Source organism: Penicillium solitum (assembly GCF_028829755.1).
Source record: "Penicillium solitum strain IBT 25940 chromosome Unknown utg000008l_segment0_segment0, whole genome shotgun sequence".
In the NCBI taxonomy this organism is placed as follows: domain Eukaryota; kingdom Fungi; phylum Ascomycota; class Eurotiomycetes; order Eurotiales; family Aspergillaceae; genus Penicillium; species Penicillium solitum.
In genome coordinates this window covers 4,547,373-4,573,742 of record NW_027072127.1, presented here as the reverse complement: position 1 = coordinate 4,573,742, position 26,370 = coordinate 4,547,373, and the positions used below count along the sequence as shown (strand labels likewise).

At 46.1% G+C, this 26,370-nt stretch overlaps 9 protein-coding genes across 9 annotated transcripts; 4 read left to right on the top strand and 5 right to left on the bottom strand.

Annotated features, from left to right (window-relative positions):
- Positions 1 to 8: 8 nt before the first annotated feature.
- N7455_011035 (RTA1 domain-containing protein) lies at positions 9 to 923 on the top strand (the record flags this gene model as incomplete). Its single annotated transcript, XM_040961187.2, has 2 exons — positions 9 to 180; positions 238 to 923. The coding sequence occupies 2 exons, from the start codon at positions 9 to 11 to the stop codon at positions 921 to 923; spliced, it is 858 nt and encodes a 285-aa protein (XP_040808338.2).
- Positions 924 to 1,935: 1,012 nt separating this feature from the next.
- Positions 1,936 to 5,452, top strand: N7455_011034 (putative nitrate reductase; the record flags this gene model as incomplete). Its single annotated transcript, XM_065606570.1, has 4 exons — positions 1,936 to 2,361; positions 2,424 to 3,997; positions 4,105 to 4,490; positions 4,545 to 5,452. The coding sequence occupies 4 exons, from the start codon at positions 1,936 to 1,938 to the stop codon at positions 5,450 to 5,452; spliced, it is 3,294 nt and encodes a 1,097-aa protein (XP_065460533.1).
- Positions 5,453 to 5,983: 531 nt separating this feature from the next.
- On the bottom strand, positions 5,984 to 7,849 carry N7455_011033 (sugar porter family MFS transporter; the record flags this gene model as incomplete). Its single annotated transcript, XM_065606569.1, has 3 exons — positions 5,984 to 6,390; positions 6,448 to 6,730; positions 6,809 to 7,849. 3 exons carry the CDS (start codon positions 7,847 to 7,849, stop codon positions 5,984 to 5,986), a joined length of 1,731 nt encoding a protein of 576 aa, XP_065460532.1.
- Positions 7,850 to 10,111: 2,262 nt separating this feature from the next.
- N7455_011032 (uncharacterized protein) lies at positions 10,112 to 10,678 on the top strand (the record flags this gene model as incomplete). Its single annotated transcript, XM_040961198.2, has 1 exon — positions 10,112 to 10,678. One exon carries the CDS (start codon positions 10,112 to 10,114, stop codon positions 10,676 to 10,678), a length of 567 nt encoding a protein of 188 aa, XP_040808354.2.
- A 439-nt stretch (positions 10,679 to 11,117) lies between these two features.
- On the bottom strand, positions 11,118 to 13,217 carry N7455_011031 (flavin-containing monooxygenase; the record flags this gene model as incomplete). The annotated part of the gene is made up of 7 exons (XM_040961182.2): positions 11,118 to 11,442; positions 11,494 to 12,039; positions 12,133 to 12,366; positions 12,424 to 12,492; positions 12,550 to 12,799; positions 12,849 to 12,862; positions 12,919 to 13,217. The coding sequence occupies 7 exons, from the start codon at positions 13,215 to 13,217 to the stop codon at positions 11,118 to 11,120; spliced, it is 1,737 nt and encodes a 578-aa protein (XP_040808374.2).
- An 827-nt stretch (positions 13,218 to 14,044) lies between these two features.
- N7455_011030 (uncharacterized protein) lies at positions 14,045 to 15,381 on the bottom strand (the record flags this gene model as incomplete). Its single annotated transcript, XM_065606568.1, has 4 exons — positions 14,045 to 14,525; positions 14,575 to 14,951; positions 15,005 to 15,072; positions 15,138 to 15,381. The coding sequence occupies 4 exons, from the start codon at positions 15,379 to 15,381 to the stop codon at positions 14,045 to 14,047; spliced, it is 1,170 nt and encodes a 389-aa protein (XP_065460531.1).
- Positions 15,382 to 17,140: 1,759 nt separating this feature from the next.
- N7455_011029 (uncharacterized protein) lies at positions 17,141 to 17,824 on the bottom strand (the record flags this gene model as incomplete). Its single annotated transcript, XM_040960123.2, has 2 exons — positions 17,141 to 17,705; positions 17,775 to 17,824. 2 exons carry the CDS (start codon positions 17,822 to 17,824, stop codon positions 17,141 to 17,143), a joined length of 615 nt encoding a protein of 204 aa, XP_040809473.2.
- A 3,220-nt stretch (positions 17,825 to 21,044) lies between these two features.
- Positions 21,045 to 22,931, top strand: N7455_011028 (uncharacterized protein; the record flags this gene model as incomplete). The annotated part of the gene is made up of 2 exons (XM_065606567.1): positions 21,045 to 22,730; positions 22,788 to 22,931. 2 exons carry the CDS (start codon positions 21,045 to 21,047, stop codon positions 22,929 to 22,931), a joined length of 1,830 nt encoding a protein of 609 aa, XP_065460530.1.
- A 1,330-nt stretch (positions 22,932 to 24,261) lies between these two features.
- Positions 24,262 to 25,206, bottom strand: N7455_011027 (SDR family oxidoreductase; the record flags this gene model as incomplete). The annotated part of the gene is made up of 1 exon (XM_040960080.2): positions 24,262 to 25,206. The coding sequence occupies one exon, from the start codon at positions 25,204 to 25,206 to the stop codon at positions 24,262 to 24,264; it is 945 nt and encodes a 314-aa protein (XP_040809460.2).
- Between the last annotated feature and the right edge of the window lie 1,164 nt (positions 25,207 to 26,370).

Here is a 26,370-nt window from a genome sequence, read left to right as displayed (position 1 = left end):
TACACAATATGGGCGAGCTTAAGCCTTACAAAGGGGGTTACTATCTTTGGAAATACGTTCCCTCGCTCCCAGCAGCAATCATCTTTTTGGTATTTTTTGTTGCTGCCACAACATTCCACTTTTGGAAGCTCCACCGAACAAAAGCTTGGTTCTGCCTTGCATTTTCCATCGGAGGACTCTGTATGTATACTGGGAGCCTCGACTGGTTGAACAATGCTAACTGGCTTCCTCGTAAAGTTGAAGTTATCGGTTACGTCGGTCGAGCTGCTGCGAACAATAGCACAGATTCGGTGATCGTTTTCGCGATTCAAAATGTCTTTCTCCTTCTCGGACCTACCCTTTTCGCAGCCTCTGTATACATGACTCTCGGGCGAATCATCCGCAGCGTCCACGCCGAGAAACACTCTCTTGTTCGGATCAACTGGTTGACCAAGATATTCGTGATGGGTGATGTCGTATCATTCCTCGTGCAAGGCAGTGCATCAGGCCTGATGGCTACGGGAAACAATGTGAAAATGGGTTCAAACATTGTGGTCGCTGGTCTCGTCATCCAGGTCGTTATGTTCGGTCTGTTCATTGTCACATCGATTGTCTTTGAGGTTCGCATGCGTCGATCACCCACAACCGAAGCTTTTGATGAGCGGATCAACTGGATGACTCAGGTGCGCACGCTCTATGCTGTCAGTGCGCTGATCCTGATTCGGAGCATTTTCCGGGTTGTGGAGTACGCAGCTGGGGATGATGGATATCCACTTACTCACGAGTGGATGCTCTATGTGTTCGACTCTGTGTTGATGATAATCTCTATGCTCATCTGGGGTGTTTGGTATCCCGGAAATATGCCGAGACTTACAGTGGCGGACCAGGAGAGAGTCACAGAAGTAGTGGCCGACCTAGAATTAAAGGAGGACCGAGGTGTATAGACATGTGTCTACTTCAATCGATCTCATTTTTATCTTACTTGCTTCCAACCCTTCTCTGAATGGTGAATCTATAAGTTCTAAGTTACATTATGTGGACAATAGACTAAATCCTCAAATTGCATACTGATCCTTCTTTGAACTAGGCTTGGCTAATCGAAGGTTTGAAGTTAATTACGTGTAACCTTGTCCTATTCATTTGGACCTGCACAGAATTATGTGTGTACACAAACAAAAAGAAACTTTGGAAAATGTCACAAATAAGAAAGAGCAACCTGGTACCGGTGTCATCAACAGCAGGTGGCCTCCAGGGCTAGTGGTAACATGTTGCACCTGTGTACTACGAGGGAAGTGCCGAAGATCTTCCACTACCTGGACTGTTCCTATTTGACTCCCGTCGTTCTCGCGTTTATCCCCTCCTTTTCACCTCCCTTGTACCTTGTTTATTTTTATCACCAGAATATATGTAGGTATATCTTGAGATTACTGCCTAAAGCATTCATAGGTGACACCTGAGGACTTGGAAGATAAATAACTTCCTCTCTTTTTCCCTTTAATTCGCTGTACTCTCCTTGCGTATACGCGTGGAAGCATGAACAGCCAACACAGAAGCACCACCATCAATAAAGCTACCGTGAATGTGGCCATACCTTACATTGTTGACAGCCTTAGGCTTGGGGATCTCCTGCATATCAACGGTCTTAACATTGACCAATCATGCTCTTTCTCGTGCATCCACCCACGGTTAGGTTTATATGCATATAGCAAATCTCCAGACTTTAACAGATGCTAAAAGTATATGTAGGAAAAGAACCGGGAATAAAATATTCCATGAGAAAAATACATTCAGACTGGTGTCCTTTATTGTCGAAAAGAGATTGCCAAGGTAACCCCGAATATATGGATGGGCATTCTTCCTCGCGGGAACGGTTTGGCCGCTGAGTAAGGTTATCATGACGTATGTTGACTGGCTAGCAGTCATATATGGCAAGTATACATCCGATGCAGTTTCTGTATGGCTAGAAGCAAGGGAAAAGGCTACCTCTTCGCCCATATTAACACGGAGTACTCGGGTACGCTTGAAATCATCACAGTGCCTGCCGTACATTATCCAGGATTGCGACAGTACCCACAGCGACTCTCTGCCTTGGGCTCCGATATGGCAGCAACTCCACACTACACACGTCCGACGCGCAGTCATAGTGGTTCTTCTAGGGATGACGTCCTGAATGAACCGGATTGGGCTATAACTCACAGCCACCGGATCGGATTTCGCGATCGCGATGATCGCCATCCGGCTTACACACATACTGGGGATGACTGGGATCCGGAGAAGGAGCGGGAATTTTTAGCTCAGGCAAAGGAAGAAGCCGAGGAGCTTAGCAAGAAGCTGGGAGAACATGATCTAATCAATGTCCGCGATTACATGAACAAACAAGAGGTGCGCAGTAGTGTCTCTCAAACATCGTTGTTGGCCCTTATCTCTGACTGTTCTCTTCCTAGGACTATCATTTGAGGCTACCTCGGAAACACCCGCAGGGCTGGCGTTACGTGCTTCACACTACGGAAGACTTCATAAAGTACCAGCAGGACTGGCCTGTCAACGTGAAGAAACGTCAGCAGTTGGAAGAACACGAGAAGAATCAGAAGGAGCATGAAAATGACAAACGGACACCACAAAAGGAACACGAGTGGAGACGGGGTCGCGGCGAGAATGAGACGCACAACGAAGCACATGCCACAGACCAACAATACCACGGTGATCACAGCGAGGGGAGGGGGAAAGATCAGGGAAACGGCCCACAGGATAAGCTTTCACCACAAGAGCTATCTTTGCTGCGCCTATTACAGTCGGAGAGCAATTACATGAAGACGCTGAAAGAGAATGATGGCAACGCCAAGCCACCCGGCGATTTACCGAAACAGCAGGAGATATCTATTAACGAGGATGACCAATTCACTCCCGACAACTGGATCCCCCGATCTTCCCACCTCATCCGCCTAACTGGTAAGCATCCGCTCAACGGCGAGCCACAACTGCAAGCCCTTTACGGAGCGGGTCTCATCACCCCAAATTCACTACATTATGTTCGCAACCATGGCCCTGTGCCTCATCTTCTGTGGGAAACCCATCAACTTGACATAGAGGGCGGAAGGCTGGTCTTATCGATGGACGATATCGCAAGAAACTATGAAACTATCAACATTGCGGTGGCAATGGCATGCGACGGGAACCGGAGGAAAGAGCTAAATATGATAAGGCGCTCCAAAGGTTTTAATTGGGGTGCCGGGGCCATTAGCTGTGCGTTCTGGAAAGGCCCTCTGCTGCGCGATGTGCTTCTAACCGCTGGTATCCAACGCCCCGATCCCCTCCACGAAAAGCGTCCACGTTGGGTCCATTTTGAAGGCGCTGATAACCTCAGAGAGGCCAAGTACGCGACATCAATTCCATTAGCATATGTGATGGATTCCGAAAACGACGTGATTTTGGCATACGAAATGAATAATGTGCGGCTACCACCAGACCACGGTTATCCAGTGCGCCTGATAGTCCCCGGCTACATCGGTGGTCGTTGTATCAAATGGCTCCAGAGGATCTGGGTCTCTGACAAGGAGAACGATAGCCATTTTCATATTTGGGACAACAGGGTTCTGCCTAGCTTTATTCGGGATAAAGACTCGGAGTTCTCACACATCATGTTCCATCACCCAAGTACCGCTTGCAACGAGCAGAACCTCAACTCAATTATCGTAAAACCTGGACATGGCGAGGAAATTCCTTTGTCAGATGTGAATGGTAATCGGACATATCGTATAGCAGGAATTGCATACGATGGTGGCGGTCACGAAGTACAGAGGGTGGAAGTCAGTCTCGACGGTGGGAAAACTTGGTTATACTGTGTTCGCAAGGTGAGCCTGTCCATTTTGCCGTTGCCAGCAACGCGCCAGTTGTTAAACTGCTTGTGTCAGTTCCCCGAGTACCCCGTCCGCCATGGAAACAAATTTTGGACATGGCTCCATTGGTACGTGGATGTCGCACTGCCGCACCTTGTTCGAGCCGAGAGTATCATCGTCCGGTGCTTCAATGTTTTCAAGAATACGCAGCCAGAGGCGCCCACATGGAATATTATGGGGCAAGTCTGCGCGACTACTCTTTGGATGGCTATTAGCTGATTCTGCATAGAATGATGAACAATTGCTGGTACATCGTTCGCCCAGAGATTTTAGACAACGAAGGAAACTGCTCTGTGCTGTTCTTCAGACATCCCTGTGAGCCCGGTACAGGTGCGGGAGGCTGGATGCAGCCCTCGACAGAGAATCGCATCGAGAGTATCAAGCACGAGGCGGCATCACCGCAAAAACAATTCACACGCGAGGAGATTGAAAAGCACAACAAGGAAAACGACTGCTGGATTGTCATCAATGGCAAAGTCTACGATGCGACAAGTGTGCTAGATTGGCATCCTGGTGGCAAGGCGCCTATCATGACACACGCGGGTAGGGCACATCCTGATACCACAGATGACTTCGAGAGCATTCATGATGACTACGCGGAGCAGAAGCTGAGCGGTACTATATAACTGTTCCCCCGTTTGTTGAAAAGTGTTGACTGATTGGACACAGAATGCGTCCTTGGTGTTGTTACCGAGAAAACAATTGGGTTCATCAAGAAGCAGGCCGAAGATGCCGCCAAAGAGAAAGCCAACTCCTCAAATGAGAACTTACAGACTATATTTAACCGTCATCAGTGGAATGTCGTTCGCTTTCGGGAAAAGGAGCAGCTTTCTGAGGACACTCGTCGATATACTTTCGTGCTACCAGCGTATACGAAGAAGCTCGGTCTCGGCACCTGCCAGCATCTTCAACTGGGCTTCCATTTCAGTGATCGGCTTGTCGTTAGGCCATATACACCCACGAGGCCAGTTTTCGAGAAAGAAGAAGATGGCACATTTGATCTTGTCGTCAAGACATACGCCCCGGATCAATCCCAACCAGGCGGAACAATGAGCAACATCCTCGACTGTCTGCGCCCTGGTGAGGAGGTTGAAGTCAAGGGGCCTTCGGGCGAGATCAGGTACATCGGCCAAGGCAAGTTCATGATCGACGACAAAGGATATCATTTCCATAATGTCAGTCTTGTCTTGGGAGGATCCGGTATCACCCCCGGGTACCAGCTTATCTCACGTATCCTACGTGCCAAGGATCAAGGTATGGAAGAGGACAAGACCAATCTCAAGGTAATCAGTGCGAACAAGTCTGAAGACGATATACTATTGAGGGATGAACTGGATAGATTTGCCGAGGAGGATCCGGATCAATTCAAGATCACTCATATTCTTTCGAATCCAAATAATAATTGGAGAGGAGAGAAGGGTCATGTGTCCAAGGACATTCTACAGCAATATGCATTTGGACCCGAGAAAGAGAATTTGGCGCTACTTTGTGGTCCTCCGGCTATGATTCAGAAGGCTGTGCTTCCGGCGCTTCGGGAGATTGGATACAAGGAGGATGAAAATTTGTTTGGATTTTAACTCTGTTGCCCTCAAGTTGCGATAATCTGGGACACAGATTGGATATAATGCGCTTTAGTTATACTTAGTCTCCGGCGATAGCTATCTCGGCGAAGTGAGGCCCTGCCTCAACGGCTAAAGGACGACGTTGACAAGCACACCCCATGTATACGTACATTTATACCACTCAGAGTCAGTAAAGGATCGCTTAAAATGATTCAGGCATCAGTTCCAAGGCTTGTAGGTAGCTCCGATGGGCCTTCACAATCATGACTCCTTTCTCAGTCTCCCTGGTTTCTACCATCTCATAAAATACCGCACGAGTATTTAAATCACTTGAAAGATCATATCCCGAGTAACGCAAACGTTGATGAGACATTTTATACTGTGCAGTTCCTTGGTAGTTTCTTGAGGCATCCTGGTAATGCTAAAATGCAGTAATTATCGCAATACTGGAACTATTGTTATCCAACTTCATCCAGTTCAATTATATTTCAATAAACAACACTTGAATCTCCCTCCCAACTTCCATGCACATCGTCACGCAGGCACTCAAGTCCTGGCAGACTCAACCTCGACGTGATCAGTATCAATTTGCTTCTCACCCTTGAGATCCTCCAATATCTCAACGCCGGCAAGACCAAGACTCTCATTGATCCGCATCATGCGCAAACGATCAGCCTCAGCAATGCTATTACTATCGCCACCAAAGAAGACATCCAACTCCTCAAGCGTCTTGTCCTTGGTCTCAGGGGCGAACTTCCAAATGAACAGACCACCCAAAGCACTAAAGATGGCGAAGAAGATATAAGTACCATACTTCATCGTGCCCAGCATATCCTTGGTGGTAAGACCGATAATGAAGTTGAACATCCAGTTGGTAGACGCGACGATCGAGACACCGCGAGAGCGCTGACTGTTGGGGAAGATTTCCTGGGCCAGTACCCATGAGACCGGTCCTGTGCAACAAGGTGTTAATGAGATGAGACAGATGAGCTGGTATCGTTGTGACGTACCCCAAGAGTAAGCAAAGTTAACAGCGAAGAGCCAGATGAAAGCAATGGCAACCCAGCCTTGCGGTCTGGCAAGTCCCTCGTTCAGATCCCACTTAGGCTCGTATATACCCTCCACGATGGCGACAACAATATGACAAAGGAACATGCCAATAGCACCGACAATTAGGAAGGTCTTGCGGCCGAACTTGTCGAGGTAAAGGACGGTAGGTAGGGTAAAGATAATCTGCAGGATACCAGTCACACCAGTGGCGAGAAGGGTTGTCTTCGTGGAGGAGAAACCGAACTAAGAAAAAGGAAAAGAGTTAGAACCTATTTTGTAAATCAAAATAAAAGGGGTATTTGAGCAAGCAGAAATACTTACCGAAGAGAAAATCTGGGGCGCATAGTAGAGCACAGCGTTGATACCAGTGAACTGCTGGAAGACCATCATACCGCAACCGAGCATCAGGCGCTTGAACATGTTGGGGGCAAACAGAGCTTTCCAGGGAGCTAATATACCACCAGATCCAACAACCTCACTCTCCGTCTCTTCATCGAACATGACAGCAGCCTTGATCTCGAGGTACTCCGCACGAACAAGTGGATCAGTCACAGGCAGGCGACGCAGCTTAGAGATGGACTCCTTAGCCTCTTCATCGCGGTGCTTCATCATCAACCAACGTGGTGAGAAGGGGAAGAAGAAGAGACCGAAGAACAGAATCCAAGCCGGGATAATCTGCAAAGCTAAAGGAAGTCTCCACGCGATGGTCTTCTGGCCTAAGCAGGTGTGGCCGTGGTTCTGCGCGGCATTGTATGTGCCACTGCTCAGGTAGGGATCCGAGATACCCTCCGGGTTACAGGTGTTGCCTCCGACAAACTGCATACCATAGTCAAGCCAGAAGGAAATGGCCGTACCGATAGTGATGGACAGCTGCTGCAGGGAAACAAGCGATCCACGCAGCTCAGGGGGAGCGATCTCGGCTTGGTACAGTGGGATAACCATACTGAACATACCGATGCCAACACCACCGATGATTCTGCCAGCGAAGAAGTACGCAGGGGTCTGTGCACCGGCCTGAAGACCAGTACCTAAGGTGAAGATGACGACCGCAACCATCATGGCATACTTACGCGAGATACGATCTGCGAGAACACCGTTGATCAAAGCACCAGCCCAGGCACCAAGCTCGAGGGCCGACACCAACCAACCCTGGATCGTGGATCCCATGAACGTAGGGAAGTGGTTTTGGAAGTTTTCCATAACAAGAACAGGACCCATCACACCCTGATCGTATCCATACATGATACAACCCAGTGACGCAAACAAACAAGTGAAGAAGACATATGGGTTGGAAATAAAACCTTTGAGACCATGAGGTTTCTCTGCGTTGGTACGGCCAACAACAGACTGACTGACTGCCATCTTGAAGTCGAAGCTGGGGCACGAGATAGAACAGGAAAATGGAATCTAACCAAAGGAGAAAGGCGGGCTAACCAGGGGGATTATATAGTGCAGGCCGCATTTCCAGCCTCTAATTTCTTTTTTCTTGATCTCCTCATTCTGGGGTTAGACCCCACGAGTGACATTTCCCCGGAACTAAAGACAAAACGCAAAGCGAGAACCGAACATCCCACATTGGGGACTCTCGATCATTCGATGACATGCGCCGGTTTAAGGGGCCAATAGCACGCTAGGCTCGAAATTGAATCTCAGACCGACATTCGGAGATGCCATTATCCGGACATACGAGAACGAATATAAAATTGTCGAACGCCAAGGTACGCCACAAACCAAAAGAAGCATCACGCCAGCAGGCTCGGCATTGACTGGGCACCTTGGACCCGAAATTCTCAGAAAACAAGCCTCCAGGTCTGAGAGCGCCATGGCTTGGCTAAATTTGGCTGTGATTCGTTGACCAAGTGTCAGCTTGAATCCTTTTCGTATATCCGTGTCATCCAACCGCATGAGGAGATATTTAGTGCTTACCGCACTGACACTTTGGGTGCAGTTAGATACTACATGATCCCCGCAAATCCGACAATTGACCGATGCCAGTCATTGAAATTAATGAGGATATACAAGCCACATTGTGGGGTCTGTTTATGTCCTATGTCTACTGGCAGTAGAATATTTGTTGATTACCAAGCATCAACTATGTGGCTACACTTCACCAATACCAAAGAAAATATCACATACGACTTTAGATATTAAAATTATTTCGTCGATCTAACCCGTTTCGAGTGCCAGAGTGGACACATGAGATGCAAATGAAGAAAAGTAGGGAGAAAAAAGGAGTACAGGGGCCGGTAAATCCTCGGGTTTGCTATAAGCCCTAATCGATTGATGGTTGAGTTCTGATGTTACAATGCTACAGCCACCATTCCAAAAATTGGCTGACTTCCGACTTTTAGCCTCGGGTTATAAATATAAAAAAATCCTCTTAAATTAAAAGCCCAATTTAGGGCTAGTGGACTCTATTTCGGCATTGTCTTGGCTCGGGATTGGCCAAAAACTTCGGGGAACCGAGCGGACGCGTGGTCTTCCGGGGCTTTCCCATGGGGTTTTCTCGCTTTGCCAGTTCCAGTTGCTCGGTGAGTTGATTCCGGGGATGAAATCTGGGGATTGTATGCACTTACACACTTACACGTTTCTTCGATTCGTGACTCATAACCTGGTGGCTGTTCTATTTGAACTGGCTTTCTCAGACTCCCGAGCCCAGCTTCCGGCTCTTCCGGTGTGGTATACAACGTCGGGCCATAACCCCCATCCCGTGATGCACCATGGGGTCTCAACTATCTACAGGGGCCAATGAGTGTTGCCGGTTTCGAATTGTCGCCAAGTCGGGTCTAGCCGAAATGCAATGCTCTGTTCGTTTTGTTTATGAGAAAAGAAAAAAGAACTTTTAGGACATACTAAACGAGTCATGTCTCTTGCTGGCGGCGATTTTCCGTGAATTCGTTTGAACTAGATTTAGCACTTTCAATTCGACTAGGAACTTGCGTCAATATTGCTCTCAGGTGTGTCACAATTTCATCTAACATATAGTAGTCATACATCAACTCTCTATTAGCTACCGTGGCAAGAACTGCATCGAATGACAGAAATATTCTCACTGCTCAATTTTCACTGCACCTTGAAATCACTTCTTCGGTCGTTTCCGAGCATGGATCTTTCTTTCTTCATCCTGAGCCACAAGCACACCGCGATAACTCTGAAGAATACCACTCCGCGCCCGAAAAAGAACAAAGAAGCTATCCAATCCTCAGATCCAAGTTAAGAACAAATTATACAAAGGACCCTTGTTATTTTGACTAATTTACAATTTTAACAATCTGAGCCACGCCTACTAACAAGGGCTACTAACGAGGGAACAAAGTTTCGTCAACAACGTACATTGTGCCTAGATGTTTCAGTTGTACTCTTGGATGAAGACAAAGGCCCCTTCCCTTAAGTCCTTTGTTGCTGAACACAATCTCAATCATCTAGTATTGATATCTGGATCTCCAAAAACTATATAAAACCCCATTCCGCCGAGGAGGGGATATGCAACAGGTTCTCCACCACTCCTCCACTATCCCAGTCTTCTGGCTCGAGGTTTCCCGATCCCCCTTAACCTAGTGGTCAAGTATAGCTTAGAACATCTACCTTCCCCCCCTCTTGGTACAAAGAGCCCTTTCAAGCATCATGTCAGCTAAGTACAACTGGCAGACAGTCCACCCAGTCTACGGTGTCCCCATTTCCGTTGTGCAAGCCACCTATCATCCCGCAATCCGCTGCGACGTTCGCCGGAGACACAATCTCCCATCTAGATCATGGGCAGTGCGAATTTCTACATGGGTCAACACTAACTATTTCCTATGGTCTTTGTGCGCTGGTCTCGCCGGCTATCGTTCTGACGAGGAGTGGACGAATACCTTCGAGACCCACTATCGGAAGACCTGGGATGAGATCCAAGCTAGAGTCCAGGAGATCGATGGGCCTTATAGGTTCGGTGTACCTATTCCGATGCCCCCGGTCATGAAGGCTGTAGTCATCCACCACCCCGATAATGGGCCTGCGGAGACATTCACGGTTTTTCCGGAGGCTCGTCCGTCCTATCTTCTCCCTCAGGTAACTAGTATGTCTTCGGATGCTGTATGGGGACTTTTACGGTTTGTGACTGAGCGTCAATCCGTTGTGCCTGATATATTTGACGTAGTGCTAGATATTTCGTCGCCAGCACCTTCGTGCTCTTTATATGCAAAGATGTAACATAGTGTGACTAGGAAGAGAGTATCTGAAAGCGACTCGAAGGATGATGTGGTAGATACATTCTTCCAGTTTGGAAATTGAGAGCAAGTGTGAGATAGGTACTGCGTCCCTTTGATATATAAATGGCTACTAGTTTTCTCGAGAAAAGGAAATCACTATTTATTTCGATCATCAGCTCCCCAGACGTAATATGGTAACACAGTAAAGTCTTAGAAATTGCGGGAATGCCTACGTATGAACTTTATAAGGGCTTAATAATCTGCTATCTCATTATCTCGATGGTACTCACCTGCGTCTATCGACTGAGAATGACAATTCAACTTATATTTCATGATCATTTTTTAACTGCTCTGATATTTATCTGGTAAATTGTAAAAGTAAACAAAGGCTAAACAGTACAAAGTATGCTTTAGGTGCAGGACGAAAATGTGCAGTTGACTTAGAGAGGCGACTTGGAGACTTTCATATCATCCATGTACCACGCCAAATCACCTGCTCCATGCTGATCACGCACACTTTCACCATTACCTAGGAAGCGGAAGCGGTTCTTAGAGCGGTAATCAATATAGAAGTGCTCCCCACCAATGTTTTCAAGACAGACTTTAAAGTGCAAAACTGAGCCGGGATATACCCCGGTGACATGGCCTGAACTCTTTCCATTCTTGTACCAGCTCCGACATTCATCCGACCAGACCGTACGCTTGAGGAACTCCTGGCAGTAAACATTGTAGTCTTCCATGGCCTCCCTTTTGACATCAATTGACCTGTGTGAAATATGTTAGTCAACGCCACCCATGGAGAGCATAATAACTCACTTGATATCCTCCGAAGAAATCTTCTTCGCCCAGCGGAGAATGTAATTGCATGTCCAAGAGATCTGCGTCAGAACTGAGCCATGGGAGATAGGACAATTGGGCCCGTTGAAGATAAAATAGTTCGGCATGGTGTCCACTTGGACAGCGAAGAAAGCCTCGGGGTTACCTTTCCATCGCTCTTCCAGTGTGGCTCCATGACGACCGATCATCTTCCAAGAAGGAATAAAGGAAGTGTCGAACCCTGTGGCACAGACTATCACGTCGAATTGCTGCTCATCACCTGTGACCGTTTTGATGCCCTGTTCTGTGATACGCTCAATCGGAGCGAAGGTGAGAGTTGCATTGTCATTGGAAAAAGCCTCCAGATACCCATCTCCTGGCGTCAAGCGACGGCAGCCAGGACGGAACTCGTGAGAAAGCATCTTTGACAGAATTTCTGGGTCGGAGATTCCTTTCATTCGCTCCTCCATTTGTTGCTGACAGGCTTGTGTCAACCCCAATTGCATCGGGTGGTCTCTATACATGCCATAGAAAAACGCATTTACACTTTATTCAAGGCTGAGTTAGTTCTGGCGACTTGTTGATTGAGGGGGGCTGTGTGGAATTTGAACTTGCCTGGCCTCTAACTCTCTTCGATACTTAAAATGAGCCTCGGCATCTTCCGCGAAGTGTGCTTTCTCCTCTTCTGTGTAGCGGAAATTGCCTCCATTTTGTGTTTTCTCCGCACAGAAGTTAACTGAAACCCAGGTCGGGTTGCGCACAAAGTTGACAAGCTGGGCGACCTTCGGCTGCATTGCAGCCACACATTGAATTCCGGAGGAGCCATTACCAATAACCGCAACACGTTTGTTTGACCAGTCGTAGGTGTTATCCCTAGGTATGAATCGTTATTAATATGTGTTTGACAGTTCATAAACGACATTTGCTCACCAGATCGAAGTGTGAAGCAACTTTCCCTTGAAACTCGATAGGCCCTCAATATCCGGCCAGTTGGTTTTGCTAGCCAGAAGATCACCGTTAGTAAAGGAAACGATGTCGAGGATAAATGATTCTCACTTCAAAAACCCGGCCGCATTGACCAGAATATCAGCCTCGTCATGCATAATTGTGCCACCTTGGTCTACCTCCACCATCCACTTCCCCGCCTCATCATCCCATACAGTCTTGATAACACGGGTGTTAAACTGGATGTCTTTGTCCAGGTTCCATTTCCTTGTCGTTCGTTGAATGTACTCCTCGATCTCGGGGCCGGGTGCATAGAAGTGGGACCAGTTTGGATTAGGCTCGAATAAAAATGTGTATGCATCTAAGTGGATGTCAATTTTGGTTACCAACGAGCCACTTAAGTATCTTACGGGCCGGGATGTCACTAGATAGGTCAGTTAATGCAGTCATGTGTATTAGAAGTATAGACAGAATACTCACCAAGCGACACCAGGATAGGTATTCTCAAACCATGTTCCACCAACCTGAGGATTCTTTTCGTAGGTCTTCAATTCCACGAAATCGCCGAGTTTCAGCTCATGGTCGATCTTGTGGGCAAGCGTTAAACCCGAGTAACCGGCGCCGATGCAGATTATCTTTAGTTTCCGTCGCGCATATGCAGGTTGCTCGGCGCAGGGGACCCAGTTGGGAGGGGTCTCGCCGTTTGCAACGCGAGTAGCAGGTGTTGGTAGAGAGACGGAACCATTCTTTAGCTCATTTGAAATTAGTTGGTAACGCATATTGAGGGATTTGGGGGGCGGGATGTGAAGGGTCAATTATTGGTGAGTTCCTCTTATAATGCTAAGATAGCTCATGGAGAAACTACATACATATATATTATAGAATAGAGGGGAAAACAAGTAAACTCAGGGGCATATGGAATGAACAGGGTTTTTTCTTTGGCTTTTCTTACACGAGGGGAAAACGGTTTAGGACTTAGACCCTCGTTACTCCGTACTCTGCACAGGCTTCTGATTGAGGGATAGATAGTCTGTAGCGTCAATTTAACAGAAGTGCCTAGATACAATATAGTTGGCTGTTAGCAAATCCTACAGGCACTTTGTCCCCACACTGGCCCCGGCCCCGGGGCCTAGGGCTCCCGGGAAGGCTAAGCTGTCCCGCGGTTGGATCTACTAGCTTTCCCCACATTTCTCACTCCTGTCAACTGGCATGACAAGTCATAACGGCACCTACTGCCGGTGCGATATTAAATACACACAAAGTACGGAGTACGGAGTACCTAGTACTTTGTAATTATTAGCTCTTGCTAATGAAATACACATAGACACCGGAGAACAATGAACCGCCCCAACTTCCCCAGCCGCGTGCAGAGTAAATATCCCCTATTCGCACTGCACGTACCTTGCTATATAGCTATACTTCCCCCATTGGTTTTTATGCGAGAATTTTGCCTCCTATTCATCTCAATTCCAAATTACCAAGACAGTACATATGATGAGGACGTGTGTTATTTCATATTGTACACAAAAGAAATGAAAATGTAATGCGTCTCAAACTGCAATATATCATATTCACAATCAACAAAGTCCAGGAGATTCATGAAAGATCAACGTTTTTTCCCCGATTTATACTTGTCCCATGTTACATCCACATCTTGTTGGACTGTAATACCACTGGAATGTCCTTGCTCCACGTCTTGGTGGTCACTCACAGCCCCGTCCCTCGATGACCGAGTAGGATTTATATCGTTCATCAATTGGACTTCGTCTATACATCCAAAGTCATTGATACTGAATAATGAGTCCTTGGGCGGCTTTCTTGCTCGGGGTTTCCGGAGCCAGCTCGTTGTAGCAGATGAGTGTTCAGCGCTTGGATCGGTGCTGCGACTGTTTGATGAACGCCCTGTCCGGACCTTGGCCCACCATCGACGAAAGAATGGTCCAAAGGTAGGGAGACACGCGCAGATGATGCCAACAAAGGGTTCCACGCACGACCAGATAAAGACAGGTGCCATGGTCCATGTAGCATCTGTTCCGTGGGTGTTTTTCTGAAGTGCAATAATTCGGCAAATACTTGCCACACAAACGCTGAATGCAATTAGCTAGGATAAAGCAGTAGTAGGAGGGGAAAACATACAAGCTTCCCAAGAGCAAGATGCCCATAACCGCTATCTTCTGCGACAATTGCATCTGCAACTTGTAGATTGTTGGCATTGGCATACACAATATTATCACATCAATCAACATGGCACCAATTCCATTGCCGAAAAAGAATGTGGGCACATCAATGCATACACCAGTGGCTGTTGGGTCAGTATAAGCTAGCCAGAAATATGGTAGTGGTCGACAGGCCACTGCAACTGTGACGATAATGGTGACCCAATACCCAAGCACCAAGAACATGCAGAAGCCTAGTGACCAGCGAAAGTTAAAGATGCGGCCGTAAAAGAAGACGATTGAAGATTTTGTGAAGGTGACGGCGGTGGCGTAAATCATAACATAGGCAAAAAGGATCTGAATGCTTTGTCAAAGTCTTTCCCAAACACCTTGTTCGGTATTTCCCTTACTTTCCAAACAGTAATAAACTCCGCTTTGGTCAAAGATTGCAAATGATAGCCATTGCCATACGGAATGCCTAGGGAGTCTAGCGTAAGTGCTGTGTCCATCCATTTAGTATGAAAGAAACAAATTTCGACTTACTTATAAAGCAGGATATTGCTGTGCCCCAAGAAAATAACAGCGCTGCAATGATTAGGTAGTCATCCACAGCTAATTTTCTCGACTCTTTGGCCTTCATCGGCGCAGCCAAACGTAATATAACTGCAGTGGTCCCGAGTGCCGCTACAGGAATGACTGCTCCCAACAAATTGCCTGTCTGGTTCTTTGCCAGATCTACCCCAGGCGGCGCTGGGCCAAAATCACCTGTAGCAGTGGTGCTAGGCATTTTGGCGGTCTAACAGCAGATGAGAGGGAAACACAACGAAATAACACAGATCCGCAGATCTGAATATGTCTAACCTGGCTGCTCGGGTGGACCACTCCATATGTACTCCATATTCTTATTTTCAAATGACAAGGCGGTTATTTAGCGACCAAGGCTCTGTTAGGTCAGGGGTTTTAGTTCCTATCCAAGATGCTAGAACTCGTAATGATCCGCGGACTCGAAAATGAAATTGAGAGATCTCATTTAATTATGTCAATATATGTCGGTGTACGGAGTATAGGGGTGTGAGTATCGGAGCCAGTACGGAGTACCTAGGACAAAGACATTCAAGTGAAAAAAATACGAAGTACATCCCAAGGCCTAGACTAGGAATCTAGGAAACATGGTCGAATAGCGTGCGACCAATGCGTCGGGGCCCCACAACCCGTCCATTTGACAGCGGATGGGCCACTTGTTCCGAACCTTGGAAGTTCACGAGGTCCGTACTCCGTACTTTATACCCTGGGGAATGTTTCAGAGACCGGCGTTAGCCTCTACTAGTCATTCCCGTTTAGGACTCGAGTAGATAGAAACCAGGGATTAGAAGTGACCTAGCGCAGCCATAACAGCTCCTAAGTACGTGTCCTTTCACGCTGTCCATTTTATCTACTGGCAACTGATGCCTAATACGTGTCCTTTGTTGAGATTATGATTAATGCTATTAGCCATATTAGCCTGAGCCGTAGATTTCACGAGTCAGATAAGTGTGGACCATGTCATCAACCCAAACCTACCTAGAAAAAAAAGGGAGAATATATATTAGCTGCTACAAAAGTCGTACCGAAATATCTTCAATTTGCTTATTCTGTTGAATAATATACTACTCCGTAACTATAAAATATGCATCTATAATAGGGAGGACCAGAAAGAAGATAGTAAATATGCGGCAATAGCGGTAAACGCTAGATTCCTCTTAATTTTATAGGTTAGAGAAGGCATGCGAAGGTGTATCCCGGTCACTAATTATTAGTAATATTGATGCCTAAAGGTGCCTAAAGATGCCTCATTAGTTATATACCGCCTTTGGCACCGCTCTATACCGTGTAATGTCAAGGAAGCTCCCATATTGAAGCTATTCCCACCATACAAATATCTGAAATCTCCCGTTTCTAGGCGTTGAAGCCTCTCATACCATATTCTCAACAATTTCAAAAACCCCCCGACCATGTATCCTTATCGTCATCCGTCCTTATCGTCATCTAGCGATTAGAGTAAGCGCACGGGAGTAGTAGAAGGGAAAAGAGGGGGACGAGTATACAGGGGAAGACTTCAACGCCTAGGAATGAGGAAATTCCAGGATTTGTATAGGTGCGAATAGCGTCACATTTGTGTCTATTTCTAAGGCATTAATGTTGTCCTTAACTAACTGAAGAAATTAAAGAATTCAAGTACTTACTAAGGGCTCTTTTGAGGTAATTCAGGTATTCATTTTTCCGCCGGAAAGATTCAGAATATTACCTAAGGCATCAATATTACTAATATTGGTTTCTGACCCCTAGCCGGGATACACCTTCGCGAAGGCAACTATATATTAAAAGCAGTCCGAATTTAAATGTTATCTTACGATATTGAATACTCAAATTTGTATAGTATTCTGGGCTTTTTGGACTATTAATCCGATAAATACATGAGCACACAAGTTCAGCTCGAAGTACGGATGACCATACAGATGTTATGGGTCAATTGCACGATGAATGACTCAATAGTTCCTCCCTTTGACTCAACCACCAGTCGATGATGAGTCGCCCCATCTCCTCCAGTCCCAGCTTTTTTGCATGCCATTATCGTGCTTCTCCCAGCTCGATTGGACAATATGTCTGGAACGTGTGACGCTGCCATGTTCGGTGTGACTCTCAACTCGCTCATACTGCTCATTGACCAGATCTCTGTCGACACGCTGTATAGCTGCCAGCCCACTGAAAAAGAGCGGAATAATGACAAGTGGCACCAGATCGGGGGCCTCAACTTCCGATATATTGGATATGGCATAGTGTAAAGCGTCCTGAACCTTTTCCCCGCCAACCTCGGCTGGGTATACAATGATATAGGTCCAGATAAACAATGCAAATTTATAGGACTCGTACAAGTTGTCATCCTCATTGATGAGCTCTGTGCCTTCCGGGTCCCAGTCATCAAGGTCTTGCCATATATGAACCGCATCCGAAATGCCAAGCGGGCTTAGGTTAAGTTCTCCATTTCTATCGCAGTGCAGAGAATGAATTCTCTGTATCAGATCAAATAAATCGCTATCCGGTGCCAATCCAACGGCCTGGCTGTATGAAGTCCTATGTTTCATTGCATTATAAGTTAGGCTCAGTGCATGGCTTGCAGAGGAAGTAAGTACACCGACTTACCTGGTATTTAGAACGAAGTCGAAAAAGAAATCAAGAAGAACTGCATCCATATCCCGATAGACGTCTTTGAGTTCGTTTTATGATTGTTCAAGCGGAAACGAAAGGGGAAAAGGAAGTTGGAAAACTTGAAAACGGAAAAAGCTTCGGAATCTTCAAGCTCTTGCCAATTATTGAGAGCTGTGTTCGGATATAAAAGTCTTTCATTTTTGACAATGGGTTTGTTGGACGACAGTTATAGGAAAGCACTTTCAAAATCTAGGTAGTGGCCATGGAAAGGACACAATTTACTCGATCTATCATCTCCTAGTATATCAGCGCTTGCGGCGGTTAGCTTTAATCTTCATACAATTATCTGTTAGGTAACTTAGTGGGTCAGCCCCAGTGATCGGTTACATTGACCAATCTCGGTGCACTTGTTTTGGACGGCTTTAGGTATTCAGTCATCCTGATACGCCCCCGCTGTGTATGCATATGCACGCACCACATATTCATACATTACGACCCACACAACTCCACAATAATACCAACCTACACATGCTACAAGAGCACACGACTTGACTACTTCAATATACTTAATAACGCCAAACGCCACCAAACCAAACACAGGTTCCTTTGCCTTTCAATTCCCTTGGATTAAACCAGAGCACAGCATTCGGAATAAGAACACAATTGGAATACAAACTGCCCGGAAATAATATAAGAGAAGAACGTTCTCGACATCTAGGGACCCATTCCGATCTCAGATGAGGTGTGAAATCACTTGATAGATTGTCTTGGCACAAGGGTCTGATTGTCGGCGTTTCGGCGTTCGTCCCTAGCTTGCGGACAGCCAGGCTCGGGCTCGAGCTTCACTTTTCTGAGAGGTGGGGAAACTGTCGAAGTCGGGCTACCCTGCAGGATCTGCCTGTGCATAAATGAATTAGGTATTTTGATGACGATATTTAAATTGATGACCATCATGATTCGAAATGCCCGAAGACCAAAGTCTGCCCATTTAACTTAGATCAATAGTCGTCACGGGTAGCCATTTTTTATGATATTATGAACGACATAGCAGCAACCATTGGAGATCAAAGAAAGTCTCCGAGCAAGAGGTATAATAGGCCCAAAGCTATCAATATATAGTACAACGGCAGATATCTTCAGAACGGCCTGTCCAATGAGGTGGGTGATTGGCATCAGCCACTTTACAGACACCGCTGGACTACAAGAAGGATATCAATATACTCAAGCATGACATGCATCGTACTCTGACTGCTTATAAGCTGTAAATCAATGGGCAAAATCAACTATTCCGTTGAACACTGGATGGTGCATATCTAAGTAGTAATCATCTTGCTCGGCTTTCGGAGTTTATGCAGAACCCGTCTGGATCCTCCAGCTTCACTTACAACATAATCAGGACTTTGATATGAATTCTTTCATTCGTTGAATAAAATACAACTAAATCAGCCATTGCGGGGGTTTAGTCTCATCATTGGACAGTCCCCACATTTTTAAATTGAGGTTGTTCTAGTTATAATCGATGGATTAGTATTAATTTGCATGTGGCAACAGGGTCTTCCTTTAAGCTCGTAAATTTCGCGCTATATTTCTCTTAACTGGGCCGAATTCTTCCGGGAGGCGATAATACTCGGCCATTATACATCTTTATGACACATAGACACTCCTTCTAAAGCCTACTCCGAAGCCTACAATCAAGACAAGGAGAGGCTCGAGGTTGGCGTGGGAGGACTGGTCAGATACATACTGTGACCCTTGATTACAGACACCAGATATTGGTACCAACAGTTCCTCGACTCTGTTAAGAATCATGGTTTCTCCAATATGTAGGTTACTCAATGCCGTCCATAACTGCCGGTGCACTTCCAGGAATACTGTAGAGTACTTGCTCTTAGACTTTGAAAACTCTGCTACTCACTCTTCAGCTCTGTGCGATGCCAATACTATGTATGGGGTTGCCTATACTGAAGCAAGCGGGAGCCACTTGTATTTAAAGTCTACTCTTTCTGTATTGTAGACTTCGAGACTTTTACATATTTATATTGTATCATATTCCTTTCTTACTTCTGGTTATATGCGGTATCCACTACTCATTTATCTTGCAGTACTTCAACAGAGAAAATAGCGAACGGGGATCCTCTATTTAAGGAATACGGTAGCTTAGCGATCAAATTAGCTACGACAATAGGTAGGGTTTAGAAGAATTAATAGATATACTTATTAGCGCTATTTAGCATAAGGTTAGAGGGCTAATCTCGCGATCTCACTTAGGCTAGAGCGTTGAAGCACTAGTAGGGGGTGGCTTACTGGCTCTTTCAATAGGGCGGAAACTAAGGCACTCCTTGTCTTTTCAGATGCATGAAACGATGTATTTATAAGGACGGCTTCGTGGCTAAATGCTTAATATTACCCCGTATTGTGCGATATTAGCCACTTTTCATCGGCCTACTTAGCATAATTCCGGTGCCTTGAAGCCGCTAAGTGAATAGCGGAAGTGACTACTAGCTACTCCGGATCCCCCTATAATAATATAACCATTTCCCTCTAATGCGCCTCTAGCCTCCTGTTGTATCGTCCCAAGTCTGTGAGAAGTTTGCTTGCAGACTAAGCGCTTTGTTTGTCTGTCTTTATCCGTTCGACAATTTGTTTACCAGGGTTCCAGGGTATGAGTACAGGGCTTTTTCATAGTTCTAGGAACCAATATTTCGTCCTTCTCTCTCCCTTATTTAGAGATCTTCCAGTTGTGGTAGCTGTAACGCCTTCAACAACCTCAAATGTTACCTGCTAGTTCTTTCAAAAGAATGCTCATTTAAGGCACTAAGTATAAAGAGGGGAAGGGAAAAGGGGGGAATGATTAGTTGAGTAAGAACCCCGGTGTCAAGTATTTCTCGGGTAGTGATGCGCTCTTCCTTTGATTCCATTGGCATTGTCTTCCGTAGGACCTATACTTGTGTTGGAGGCTGACCTTTGTTTCCTTTGTAAAACAAGCCATTGATAAAGTGTTAAGCCATGCCTCCATTGTAAGTTATATGACAAAGGCAACAAAGTGAATCCCCAAATAGTCGAAAAACATGTTTTGTAAAGTCTTTGCCGTATCTTTTAGAACCCAGTAAGCACCACCAGGATGGAGAATCCTAGCATAATTTTGAATCACCTATATAAGCGCGCTCTGCTCTCGTTGAAACTATATTTCATATTAAAAGATCCCTACATTGTATCACAGAGCCCTCAAATTCTACGCAAATCTAGCAATAACCTTTTGTCACCATGTCTCAGCAGCCAAATTTTCCCCAGCCCCTAAGCAGTCGCGGTCTAGGCGATTTGCCCGTCGAGATATTTTTGTCCATTGCAAAGGCGTTGTCTTTCCGGGACCGCTATAAGCTCCATCAGACCTGCAAGTCTATATACTTGCTCCTCGGGAATGATATCATAGAGGAGAGGGCCTGTCTTGTTGCCCACGCCCTGCCTTCCAAGCAAGAATACGAAGAACTTGGCTGGCAATGGGAGGAACCTGATGCTATTGCTGGAAGGCACACACCAGCGCATTCCATCTGGAATCATCCCCCAGAGTTCTTGGATAGACCACGGGAAAGCGAGAGCTTTGCTTGCGCTATTGTGCGTGGAGATATCGAGACCGTGCAGGATTACTTGTGCGCAGGCGTCGACCCTAACGCATATAGCCTTACAGGTGAATTCATGTTGCATATAGCGACTAGCTCCAATCAGCCTGAGATATTAACTTTGCTTCTGAGACACGGTGCTGATCCTTCCCATCCAGACTTCCGCTCCGGCAGTCTACCATATGAGCAAGCTATCGCTAGCAATACTGCCCTGATTCTTGCGTTCGCTCGCAGCCACAACCATACTGAGATACATGGCTTCATCCATTATGTTATTGGTCATTACGACTTGGAGACTGTGCAGGCTTGTATAGATTTAGGCGTAGACTTCAATCGAGCAGATCGGTCGGGGGAGACCGCGGCGCATGCCCTAGCCGACCGCAATTGGCCGGAGATGTTCGACCTGGTGGTACCTCACCTGACAATAGAGACTATAACAATGATCTCAAAGAGGAATCAGACGCCGCTAAATATCGCACTATGCAACCCAGGCGCAGATCTCGCCATGAGATTGGTCGATGCTGGTGCCGATTTCGACCCCATCGATAAATCGAGCGATACTGTTCTATGGAATGCTATCGAAAGACTCCATTTTGGAATTGCATACTTGATTCTTGATAGAAATGCCTTCGCTCCGCTAGAAAGTTATATAGGAGGGCGTGAGCTTCAGGCAGCAATCTCAGCTCGCCAATATAGAATTATACAAACGCTTATCAACCGTGGCGTGAGTAAAGAGCAAGGTGAGAGGGACATTATGTCGCCACTTATCTGCGCCATTAGGACCGGAAGCTTGACGATCCTAGAATTATTCTATGAAGAAGGACGGAAGCCCTCCCTGGTACATAACCCCGGGACACTGTATTCACCTTCAGCATATGCCACGGCTCTTGCCCTTGGGGGACGCGAGATTGTGGATTACCTGGAGGTTTGTATAGACCGCGACGGCGACAATAGCCCCCAAATACCGGAGAGTGATTCCTACGCTAACATGGCACGTAAAATCATGGAGATTATGTCCAATATTTACCACTGGTGTGCACCTAGTTCAAGTGGTCCACAAATTGAGGTCCAGCGCAAGCGCGTCAATCAAATTGCACTGCATATTCTTCCCTTGGCGGGCGCAAATTTTGATTCGGATCGAACCCGCGAGTTGGTGGAAGAAGCTCAACATATTTGTCCAGCCATACATGCTGTATGTGGAGAAGAAGAAGACAGGGCAGATCTGTTAGAGAAGGCCTTGCCACGCCTTGTTCGCACGATCAGGGAAGAGGCTGATCCTGAAAAGAGGGCCCTTTTCTTGGAGGCTTCAAAGGCTGTCATTCACTCTCACATAGTGAGTCAGCTAAAGATACATTGGAGCACTTACATGCATCAACTCAGAGAGGTACAGGTACTATTACCTCCCGGAATGAATGATCGGTCACACGAGCTCAGTAGGGCTTTAGGCCGTCTTTGGGACCTCGCAAGGGAAAACACCGATAATGATGGGATGGACCGAGTCATGATGGTCATCTTGCGGCTTCTTCGATTCTAGCTTTTTCTTTCTCGTATTAACATTGTTCTGTCGTAATTTCACATTTTTCAAACTAGCATTTGTTTTCGATTGTGTGATTTGTGTCATCGGGTCTTCTCTAAATCAAAAGTACGAGAAGAATGGATCTGTCATTAGCATATATATGTACCTAGCAATGAGGGAATAAGAGAAATAAAGCCCTTCTAACAGTTCCCATGCCAAGGACAATCAGTACGAGACTAGAAAGAGTGTGGACTGTAGGTATTCGTGCGTTAGCCATAAAAATGTATACCAATAGTATTTAACCAACAATATGACCGGGAGAAAATATGTAGTTTCGAACACGACATACAGATAATGGTCGCCCCCCTCCCCATCAACTCGTAGCCTTTCTACAATCCAACTCACCAGCAACAGTCTTTTCTGCATTGTATCTATCCAACTTTTCTTCTGGGGGACTGTCATTATCGCCATACCAACCAGCTTGTTTCCCATTCAATTTCCTAAAGCGTACCACTATTCTCTAGTATCTGCTAGGCTTATTGCCACCTGAATCTATGACTGTTTCAGACTCTTACGCTTCCCGTATCAAGGCAAAGATAGTACCTAGCCTGGAGTATTATATCTAGGAGTATCGCGCTGATCAAAGCCTAGGTATTGTGACTTTCTAGGGAAAAAGGAGTATTTGAAGTCTCTCCACGCAGTAAGGAAAGAGGACGTGATGATATTTCTTGAATGGATCCTACACAACTCTAAAATAAAAAAGTTCAGTAGCCTGTACGAGAACTGGCGGTTATAGTATCAGCTCTATCGTAAAGCGGTAGGGCGTAGCCTCTACGCAAAAAGCTGCTAGGATATTAATGATATAGGTTTTTCTTACTCTCTGCTCTTTTTAGTTTCTAATAGAAGGGTGATAGTATATAAATAAAGACCTAGTTGAACGTTTCAATCTGGATAGGTCTGTTAAGGAAAAGCCTGTTATGAACGTCGATGAATTGTATATTGTGCTTTATTACTACTAGTCTTGAAAGTTCCATCCGACTTTGCACCTGTTCCACGGTTAGGGTCTCAATCATGCCGATGATTTTCTTCATTGATCTATCTTTGTTTGACATACATGTTGACTTACGACTCACGAATTTAAATTTATCTATATGTACAAACGAATGACAAGAGATGGGTTTTGAATAACGTAGAGGAACATAGAATCATGGTTCTTGGATATCATCGTCATTATAGGAAGTACTCTAATGTAGCTATTTCCTTGCTGAACATTTGACACTCTATCCACCGCGCACCAATATGTTGAATGGCTGGGTGACCTACCCCCTGTGTCGCTGGTGTATGGCAGTTACTCTTTCAGCATGGCCCTCAGAGCATCCCCAACAGTACGCTTCGGGGGCGATAGTTGCATAATTTCCTTGCTGGTCGGTGTGCCAGCGAGCGAGCACTTGCCCTGCCACAGTGCATCACATCCAGCCAGAATCGACGGCAAGAACTTTTCCGGGTACACACCCGCCTTTACCAAGTCACCGAGCCAGCTTGTGACCTTGAATTCTGCTTTTTCGACATTTACACCGGTGTAGCTCTCCGCGAGTTTGACAAGGTCCTTTCCTGTAACGTTTTCAGGGCCACTGAGAACGTACTTGGCGTGGTTGTGTCGTTTGGGATCTTCGAGGGCCAAAAGATGCGCTCCAATGGTGCCGACATCCTCGGGATCAATCATCGCCACAGCCGCATCGGCAGCCGGGATCATGCTAAGAGTATCCTGTTTGCCGGTTTTCTGGTATGCTTTGATCCAGTCGGCGATAGAAGCGAGGTAGCTTGCAGTATAGAAATTCGGCTGCAGTGATGTCCACTGCAAAGTCTCGAACTCTGGCTGGCTCAGCAGGTTTTCGATCGCCCAATGTGAGCGACCGTAGAATATAGGGCTGGCTGGGCCGATATATTCCACGTTAGTCGATACTTTGACCACGTATTCGACGCCGGCATGCAACAGGGCGACGTAGAGGGCAGATTCTTCCGCAAATTGGTGCGGCAAGTTGTGCGGTGCGATGTAGACTTTAGTTACCTCCTGGCTCCGAAGCCATGCAGCGTCGATGGTAGTCCAGTCCTTCTCTTGCATCTCCACATGGGGCAAGTTGGAAAGCTTCTGAGAGGCAGGGCTGTTCAGAGAACGAGTGAGGCCAAGAATGCGGTGGCTGCTGTTGGTGGACTCAAGCAGCTTAGGGAGGTTGTAGACCACGCTCTTGCCTGTATTACCGGTCGCACCAATGACAAGAATGGTCGGAGCCATGGTGGATTTTGTCGATGCGGTGAGGAAATGAGTATTGAAGGTCAAGGGCGCTGCAAAGAGATGAGGACTGTGGAAACTGGGCGGGGGATGATGCAAATGATTGAATTGGCATACATAAACGTGATCGAAGGGCGCGACAGCCGCCTTATATACACCAATACTGAATAAGTTTAGTAGTTATGTTCTACAATTACAATGCTGCACACTAAAATGAAAAGGAAATATGGTTTCTGGATTATCAAGCACATACAAAGTGTGGGCTAGGAAACTAGGGTGCGCCGAAATTTACCCGGGCACCCCGGAAATGAGCCTCTCCCTATGCTGAAGCATCCTTACCATAGGGAGGGGATTATGTTGTTTATCGAGGATTTACTTACCTGGCCCCACCTTTCGGCTTATTAGCTTATTAATTATCCCGGATCCGAGCTTGAGAAATATCAGAACTCTCCGCCAAAGAGTCTGGGTATACTTATGAAGATCCTACCGCCTTCGGGAGTGGGGTATATTTGCTCGAGGGTGGAACTTCGCCCGATGACTATTGGCTACTTGAACCTGAATGGCTTACAAAGAACCACTGCAACCATACAGCTAGGTAGATTCCATTTCCATGGTTAAATGTGGATACGTACAGCATTATCAAAATAATTGCAGAATTCTAGTAGATTTTCAAACAGGTATGAATATTGGACTAAGCGCCAGTGTTTACCTGGCGATCAAGACTCAGACCGCAGTTATGGCGATGGTTGATTTCTTGCTTAAACAACTGAAACAACAAGAATTTTGCGCAGGACTTTGAAATGGAAATTTTCACTCGTTAAGTCGAAACCTATTGTGTTTAATGAGAGGTAAGTCAAACAAAAGTTGAAAAGAAATAGCTAGTAATAGTTATCTTGGCTTAAATGAAGTATTCAAGAGAAAGATTTATCTGGTTCTCTACAGGGTATTCTCAAGGCCAATTTCTTGAATCTATAATGTAGTTTTTCTAAGAGGAGGGCATTGTGTTGTTTATCGAGATTTTGTAGAGTGGCTTGCCATCCCACCTGCTGTAGCTGCTTATTAACGCTTATAAATCCCGTTACAGCCATACTATCGGTGATTGTTAGGAGGTTTTTAGTAAATTGTATCCATAACGCACTTGAGATACACCGTATTCGGACGTATTCG